At 33.6% G+C, this 9,627-nt stretch overlaps 1 protein-coding gene across 1 annotated transcript; it reads right to left on the minus strand.

Annotated features, from left to right (window-relative positions):
• Window positions 1-529: 529 nt before the first annotated feature.
• LOC111510275 (uncharacterized) lies at window positions 530-4,237 on the minus strand. The gene is made up of 6 exons (XM_023166187.2): window positions 3,994-4,237; window positions 3,775-3,934; window positions 3,502-3,692; window positions 2,432-2,664; window positions 1,187-1,632; window positions 530-753 (listed from the first exon to the last, which is right to left on the minus strand). Exons 1-6 carry the CDS (start codon window positions 4,200-4,202, stop codon window positions 547-549), a joined length of 1,446 nt encoding a protein of 481 aa, XP_023021955.2. The 5' UTR covers window positions 4,203-4,237; the 3' UTR covers window positions 530-546.
• Between the last annotated feature and the right edge of the window lie 5,390 nt (window positions 4,238-9,627).

The raw sequence follows: 9,627 nt of genomic DNA on the forward strand, positions 1-9,627 counted from the left end.
TTTGCCCAATATTTGTTTTCATTTCCATTAATTTAACATTGCCTGAATATCTTGACAAATAGTTGTGTTTGAAAGTCAGATTTAAATGTTTGAGCTTATTTTTGCCAAATGAATGAAGAAACCTAATTGGAATACATGTATAACTGACAAATCTGATAGTGTTTTTGGTGTTATACAAGTTGACTGTAGACTCCTTTTGTAGTTCAATTTGAGTATACACCTCATAATTTTATAGTATTGAAGCTATACAGATATTTGATCAAGATATTTTGAAATATGAATTTTAATTTCTTGTACACTATTTCCCTTGTTAATTAAATTGGTAAACATTTGTAATCAACCAAATAAATTTACTGTAGCCAAATAATTGAAATATATGAGAAACGAAATAGTTCCAAATATTGATCCTTGCGATACCCCACATAATATTTTTTTTCAACTATATAGACATATTATTGCTTTCTATTCAACAAATAGTTTTGAAACCAATTATAAACATATATCACAGATATCTAAAAAATGGTCGTGCTTGATATATGAATATTTTTATTTTTTCATGCCTTTGAATTTGGACACAATTTTTTGTAGTTTTGTATTTTCATTTTCTAGTTGTCTTATTTTCTCATTGTTTTCTTCTATTTGCCTAGATATGTCCTCTAAAGGATTCCCCTTTATTTGAAATTTAGGTGTCGGAATGGTTGAGTCTTCTACTTCATTAATACAGCTTCGTATGAGTTTCTGTTTCAGATTTTCCTGAAATTTCAATAAAATTCAAGAAATTGAATACAACAGATACTTGATGGCATCCATATTGACATTGACTGATACAATTTACACGCAGTATATGATCCGTCTTTACCACTTTTTGGAATTCAATTTTAATTCATTATTATTATTAACTTTTTCTTGATTTGGTGTTTTCTGAAAGTAATTTATTTTGTGTTCATTTTTAATATTCAGACCGCGGTATTATTGTGTTTGCATCTATTTGTGACTAGAAGAAAGAACGCTGAAATTCTCAAAGTAAGCACAGGTTTAATTTGAAATATTCGCTTTCTCTATTTACCAAAATTACGCAAAAGAACAACATTCAAATTCATGTCACAGAAAATACAGTTCACGTACATTGATACTCAACAATATACAACAATTGAAGAACAGAAAAAAAAAATATTATACGACTTACCTTTTGTTGGTCGATCTTTTCAACCATCGAATATGATTCTTTGGTTATATTTGAAATGTCACTGGCCATATTCTGTATTTTAGTTTCAGTTTCGGAGTGCCATTTAGAAATATTGTTCAATTTCTCATTCAAAATGTCTACTGTGGCTTGAAATTGCTTGAATCCATTTTCAACATAACACTGTCCTCTTTCAAGTACCGACATTTTCCTTTGCAAAAGATTGCATTGTGTTTCCAGTTTCTTCTCAAAGTTCCACATGCTTCTGAAGGCACTGTCCATGGTTTCTCGTTCTGATATCATGTTTTGTATTTTTGTTTCATGTACCCTCAATGAATCATTCAAATTGGTCATAATATACTCGAACTCTCTTATTTTTTGATCGTTCTTAGATTTTTCAGTAAGCAACTTTTCTTCCCGATTCCGTAACAGGGTCATTTTTAATAAATCTGTAAATGATAAACAGTCAGTTCAATGAGCAGAACATGTTTCAGGTGAAAACAATAAATAAGGACCTTCCTCGCCATTTTGTAGGTATTGCAAATCTCTTGGAGACTTCTGAGGGACGCTAAAAGAGAAGCAGATGCATGAAGGAACTGTAATCAGTTGTTTATTTATATAGTACAGCTTGACAAATAATGAAAATGAGCTACTCTGTCAACTAACTTCACTTTTGAAATTAGAGTTTCGCATCGAGATACCTAATAGTTCATCTTTTCACAGTAAATCCCATATTATTAGGCTGTTCCAAAAACTTTGTCTCAATGTCGTGTTTTTGTACTGTTTTTTCTTCATGCGATTTGCCTTGTTTAAAAACAAATTAATTTCAACTCACTATACTATTCACTATAGTTATTTTAGTGGTGGTTAATTGTTCAATATATTATTACAGAAATAGATGTCATGTCTGTGAACTATAGCAACTTTGAATTTAAAAAGGCAGTGGATAATCTGCTGAAATTAAGCCCTATTAGTTTCAGCAAATCTTTATACAGCTGTTGTATTATATTTTTCATATTTCATAACTGTTTTATAATTTTTTGTATTTGTTCTTTTCGTGTCATATTTTCTTTTCAATAATATGCATACTTTTAGACAATAACATATATTTTGATTAAATTTCATCAAATTATAGTTACTTATTATATGCACAAAAATTACCTCATTTTTGGTAAATAATAAATTGTTTATCTTAATTCAAAGACTATATTTTTAATGCATATTTCGATTAATTCAAACACTATTCACCTTTTTCGCGCTTTTCTTTATAAATTTTGACTTCCTGCTCCAACATTGTAATTTTGGCTATCTTTTCGTCATTTGCCTTTTTCATTTTATTATATGACGAAAGAAGTTCCGTGTTCTCTTGTTCTTTGTCTAGGAGTTTCTGGAAAATGCTTCTCAAACTGTTCTCTATTGCAGTAGTAGTTTGTAACATACATCCGAATTGGGTTATATCGAATAATTTCGGACGGATTTTTCTGAAACCAGTAGAAGAAAATAATGGTTATAATCTCTAGTTGTTCAAGTAAAAACTTTGCAGAACTGATGGGTCATTATTATGTTAACAGAAATAAACATTCATTTATTTTTTTTTCAAATACAAACAAGCAGTATAATGACTATAATAAGTATAAAGTAAATGAAACGAAAAATTCAATTCATACAAAATGAAACAAATATAAAATAGTAAAACCGAATCACATGAAATGAGTCAAACAATGAATTAATTATAGATCTACAAAGTTCAAGTCTGAATTCACTCATACTGTGGAAAATTTTTCTACGTTATCTAGTTTATCAGATGTGTTACACAGTGTGTTAAAGGGAAGTAAAAATAGTGAAACGAATTTGGTACATTGAGATGAAATGTTATGAATATTACTGAAATTTAATTCCAACACCAAACCATTGTTTTTAACACCTCGACACCTGTTTCGATCACCAAGTGATCATCTTCAAGAGGAAGATCAAACTGTTTGATGTTCCTCTTGAAGATGATCACGTGGTGATCGAAACACGTGTCGATGTGTTAAAATAACGGTTTGGTGTTGGGAAAAAACTCCAGTAATAAATCATACTTGTAATGCACTAAATAGTGCATTACAAGTATGAAATGTTATGTTTGATCTGGAAACCGTAAAGGTAATAAATGTAATTTGTTTTGTAAGAAGATCTAACATAATAACTTGTTAGGGTGAACCAAAAAGTTGCCGTGTCCACACAAATATGAAGTTTTCCTTTGCAATTTTTCATATTTTTCAGATCGATGAATGTAAAAATACGCAACAAGTCGATGAAAAACCTTCATTGTTTACCTTTTGAACAACATATTATCAGTAGACACACCGTCAAAAATTGTCAGAAGATTCTTCATACACATCATAGCTGAAGCACAGCTATCGCACTTATTCAATGAAATTATATCAGTCTGGCAATCAACATCGATTTTCTTTTTGAGATTAGTTTCTGTAACACTTGTAATTGTTGTGGTGTGGTCCTTTTCAGCCTGTAATAAGTTGAGCGATTCAGAAAATGGTGAGTAAAAGAATGTTTTTTCTTGCAATAACTTCTGACAATGGTTTTCTCACCATTTTAGTCAGCAGTGTACTAAATACACTCCACAAACTCTTGAAGCAACAACCAAGTGTAATTTGCTGTGGTCTACGAAGGAAAGGGTTTTTCTTTAAAACTCTATCATTTACATACTCCTCCAATCTGTTTAGAATCAATCTTAAACCTACATATAATCTGAAATTGTGCGAGTTTATGAAATAATATTGATAGTAATTTCTCTTCATATACTTTACCTATCTATTGCTAGTTCCAGAAACAGCTTCACATTATTGTCTTGAAATATTCTGTTAGCCTTTATGAAATCTGTGACGAAACTATAGTTTTTCGTTGGAAAGAGCCATGAATGAATTTCAGCTCCTCCACCAATATTTTCAATAGTTTCGTTCAAACTGCAAATATCTTGTTTTAGTGACAATATCAATACTTCATTGACATGTTCCATTTACATGACATTTGGATGGCATACTGTGACATTTTCAAATAGCTGTTGGTGGAATTACGTTCGATTATTTCCTTCAACCAATGAAATGAAGGATATTGAGGGATAGGCCTTCAACATAGTCCGGCCGTACAAGGACCACATATTTGCAGTTGAGGCAACCACAACATTGTGGCCACGTTGACTGCACTTCGGTTGACCCAACCACATTTTTGTGGCCGACTTGCGGTCATATAAACTGCACTTGCAGTTGAGGCAACTGACATCAAAAATTGAATGCTGTGAGACCAATATGTGAAAAAGTACAAGACGGTGTACGCGGTTGGGTACGACTGCAAGTTTGTGGTTAGTGTACGGCGGATGCCGCGATGACATCTCGGCGGAGATCAGCAGCAAGTTGTCTGCAGAAGCCCGTTTTGTCTTTTGTGAACGCCCGTGTACGCGTAGTTCAGTATTTCTTATGGGCGGCTTGAGTTCGCTGGAACGCGACTGCAATTGTGTGGTCGATCCGACCACAAAATGTGGCTCGTGTACGGGCGTTCTTAGTCCGGCCGTACACGGACTACATATTTGCAGTTGAGGCAGCCACAACATTGTGGCCACGTTGACTGCACTTCGCGGTTGACCCAACCCCATTTTTGTGGTCAACTTGCGGTCATATGAACCGCACTTGCAGCTAAACGACATTAACAATGGAATGTTGTGAGACCAATATGTACGCGGTTGGGTACGACTGCATGTTTGTGGTTAGTGTACGGCGGATGCTGCGATGACATCTCGGCGGAGATGATAGATCAGCATCTGAGATGGGTCGCGCACTCTGATTACGTTGTGAAAAGACTCAGAATGCTAATTGAAAGCTTCTATCAATTACGAGATATCTTGGATAAAAAAAAATATTTTTATATTATATAAATCTCTAGCGGAATCTGTCCTGAGATATTGCATAAATGCTTGAGGTGGAATGTATAATAAAACAATGAAAGGACTTCAAACAACACAGGACAGAACACAGAAGTTTTCTTTCCTTATACGAGGAATTGGGCAGATTTCGGATATGCAGTTGGTTACCTCGTTCCACAGGCAGATGGGGCGACGACAAACCTGTTGTTTGTTGTATGCTTCAGTTTAGTTCGAGGAATGATACTCTGACGGAATTCTATTTTCAATTATCGAAATCATCGACTTTACGTTGATGATATACACTACCTTGCACTGACGAGTAGTCAAACAGCCCGAAACCGGTCTGCAAGTGTGTTCCAATAATTGAAAATCTATTGCGGCAGTTGTATCGCCAACAGCATATGCAGGAATAACTTCTGTGAAGAATCCTGCACTGACACTTGTCGGATATAATCCAATGCCCTTCGTGGTATTACCCAGGGGAGTAGTTGTTTTCTAATAGGTGTCAGTCCAATTACTTACTGTGTAGGGAGTTGAGACTGTCCTGAACGAATTGTTCTTAGATAATTTGAACACAGAACACTTAGAATCAAATCAAATAAAAAAAAAAAAACAAAAAAAATGTGTGGAGGTCCGCCGCTAAGCAAACCCTGAAGCTGCTGAATTCCATCCAAAAAAGAGCTATTCGCCTGATTGAAGACACGGACATAACTTGCAATCTTGATAGTCTGGAACATCAAAGAATGGTTGGAGATTTGTCTCTCTTCTATAGATACTTTCAAGTGTTCAAGTGACTTGGCACATTTGATTCCATCAAGAGCAGTACATATCAGGAATACGCGACGGACTGTGGCTGTTAATCCCCAGCGATTCAAATTCAACGTAAATCGCCACTTTCACAAAGGCACCGCTCTCAGAGCGCCTTGAGGATATTTCTGTAGTGCTCGTGTTTTGTCCTAAAATAACATTTATTGTAGTAAATAGAGTTTGTGCACATTTTTATGGATTTTATTATCAAGAAAAATCTTGTACCTTCTGCAGTAGCTTTTCATTGAAAATAGGGACTAAAAAATTGACTTGAGATGATGAGCTGTTTCGATACAAGAATAATATATAGTGAGAAAGCGACTGTATCGAGGAAGTGGCAAATGATAACGAAGCATAAACTATTTTAATATGTAACAAAAATTTATCTTTCTCGATATCGTTTTTTCTATAAGAATTTGTATCAAATACTGTCATATCAGCACTGATATGTTTTTTTTTTTAAAAAGGAAGTATTGGTTTGTGTGTATTTTACGAAGGTTGGAATAACTACCACTATCAGATTTACTGTTTTTGCGGTTTGAATGTCATCTTTCACATGGAAAGGGCATAATCCTACCTAGAAATGATGAACTTTCAAATAGATGAGAGAATTGATTTCGCTAGAGGAGTCTTGAAAAACTTCAATTTCTTGGGAAAGAGAGGTTTTGGCTTTCTACACGAGAAAATAAAGATGGAAATCTTCGAAAGAAAGCAATTAATTAATTTTTTCCCCTTTACTTTGCTAGAGTTGGTCACAATAAATCTGGAAAAAATGTTATGGTGTTTTTTGTTGTGAACAACAATTCTTTCAATCCAGAGGTGAATTATAATAAATCAGTAGTGAAAAACATTTTATTGTACAAGATTTTGTTTCTCAGCTGTAAAATGAAAAAACGCATCACCGATGCGTCAATCGACGGCCTTCAACCCGAAAAATGATGTCACTATAATTCTTTTTCCTGTGCCGATATTTGTCTCGAATAGAAACGCTCAAATTTTCTGATTCCATGCTGATACTTGAAACAAAAAATGATCTACCGGTGGTCTCAAAAAACAATTTGATCATCAGTTCCAGATACTTTGTTCACCTCGAAATTTCTTAATTAGTTGATAATATTATCACTACGGTCTTTCCTTTAATAATACCTTTCACAAAGGAATGTTCAACTTCTGTTTATCGTTTAAAGAAAAAATGACTCAAGTTACTACGCGAGAAGAATTAGCCGCATAAGTAAACAAAAATATCCTATTTCTTGGTTGTGATCACACATAGATATCTCAATGTTTATAATACGTTTCACACAAACCGGAAAAATTATTTATTCATCTTGAATCACGTTGGTATCGACTGCAATCCTTTGTTCTTCGATATATAAGAATACCTATCAGTGAAGTTGTGGTCATATTAACTTCTTTCACTACTTCATTTATAACATATTTCAGCTATTTTACATATCAAAAGCACACGAATCGAACGCAAATGCTCAAATCCCATACTTCTTTGTTTCCTCCGTTTTGTCTTTGGGATTGTCCAATATCTTCTGAAGTGTAAAAGCAGTTTCCAAAGAAAATCTTATGTTCTAAGTGAACATTTCTTCAATGATCATACAATGATATTGAATCATTCTATAAAACAGTTTTCTGTTTATTCTGGATCTTTTCTATACAGGGTGTACTTTGAAATATTCAAGTGACGTATTTCCGAGACAATTTCAAGAAAATAAAATTATATAAATTTGTGTCCGGAAATGCTTCGTTTCGGAGATACAGGGTGTTGAAATTGAATTTTTTGGTCGTTTTTTTTAAAGAACTTTTGCAAAAAATGGTCCCCGGGGTTCTTTGTCGTGGGAAATCATAACTTCGTATTAATTTTCATGTAACATCCAGAAGGCGCTGCGTAGCTGTCATTATGGATTTCAAATTCCCCTTACTTTTTTTACAGTAAACTTTTGGTACTTTTCATGAAAAAACCTTTTTCCCACACCTTTTACGAGTAAAAACGGTACACTTCCTCAACAAGGCTGGAGGTGATCGTTTTCAAGATATTAACAATTTTCTATATTGATGCATATTACTTAGGTCCTAGGGCGCTAAGTGAAGTTGCTGAGAACATTACAAAAACTAAGGATGTGGTGGATTTCATCAAAAGGAACAACGTTCTTCTATGAAATGTTTATCGAAAAAATCATACGTTTTCGAGATACAAATTGTTGAAATTTAATTTTTTAGTTTTTCATCGACTTTTCTTGGGTATTCGTTACCTTCCACAGTCTGAAAAATATAAAAATTATAATAGAGAACTTCATACAAGTGTAGAAGGCAAACTTTTTTCTTTACCCCGATAAGTTACTGCGTAAAAAAGTATTTTTCATAAAGAAAAATCTTCTATTTGAAGGGTCCACTGCAAAAATGATGAATGTCTAAAATTATTCCCATTTTAAGTAAGTACGTCATTCGGTCACTTGAAATATGCAGTTAGTAATCTCGTTTTAGAACGCTCAGCGTCGCTGGTGTCCATCGCGTAGCAACGCCCGCCATCTTGTCAAATTGTTTTGTCAGTTTCGATACGTCTGTCGTGCTAGGTTATGTTATACGTATTCAAGTGATTTATTTCTTCAAATTATGGCCGAAAGAAACGAAAATTCTACAAAATTTATCAGTACTTAACAATTTTGCCTGTCAAAAAAATTGTTAAGAAATAATACAATACTTATCTTTACGTTTCGGAGGCCAAAATCTGCCTCCGTTTTCAGAAATGGACAAAAACATTCTAATATATTGGCTGTTATTCCTTTTTGATTATTTATTTCTTTACTTTTTCGACCGATGTCAAAGGAGTTTTGAAATATGAAATTATGTTAATGGTTTTGATTGACAATTGAAACATTCGATGTAATACAAGGTGCTCTCCGATATCAGTCTGTTGCCATTTCGCCACTATCCACATTTTTCTTCAAGATGGGTAGCCAAGTACGGTCTATTTCTAAGGAGCTATTCGAAATACAATTCTCTCCAGATATGAGAATATACGCTGATTCTTTTAGCTTACGTCTCTTAGAGTGAGGCTCATTGGTAATCATTCTTGTCCTATTTCATTCTACTCGATGTTCACCGTCTGATTTTAAAATGTGTTCTGACAATTTAGATCCTGTCAATTGTCTATTTTTTATGTAATCTTGATGCTCATTCTCACGCAATTTCAATGGTCTCGACGTTTCACCAATGTAACACCACAAGAACAAGGTATCTCATAAATAGAATTTTTTGTTTTTTCTTCAGCGTTGTTGGGTTTTGTATGTTTTGTATGAGTATAGATCTCAGTGTATTTTTTGTTTTGAAAGCAGTTCTAACATCAGACCTATTTCCAATTCGTCTTATTTTTTCCGAAAGTCTTGGAATGTAAGGTATAACGTTAGTTGTGAAAGGTGCCGGTGGATGTTGAGTCAGTAATTGTTGAGTTGGATGTTGTTGAATTTGTGAAGCTGATTGTATGTTTGTTTGGTTTTTAATTGACTCTTTATTTTCTATTGCATTTATCGTTGAATTTAAGAACAACTATGGATAAGTGTTATCTTTCAAAAAAGATTTAATTAATTATATTTCTTTATTGAGATTTTCAGTTGAATTGCATATCGTTTTAGCTCTTTTGTAAAGGCAATTTATTATACCTTTTTTAACACTCGCATGATGATTCGATGTATAGTGAATATATCTATTT

This window comes from Leptinotarsa decemlineata, unplaced genomic scaffold (genome assembly GCF_025532065.1).
Source record: "Leptinotarsa decemlineata unplaced genomic scaffold, Ldec_3_MD MMD2_tig00001064_RagTag_RagTag, whole genome shotgun sequence".
In the NCBI taxonomy this organism is placed as follows: Eukaryota; Metazoa; Arthropoda; class Insecta; order Coleoptera; family Chrysomelidae; genus Leptinotarsa; species Leptinotarsa decemlineata.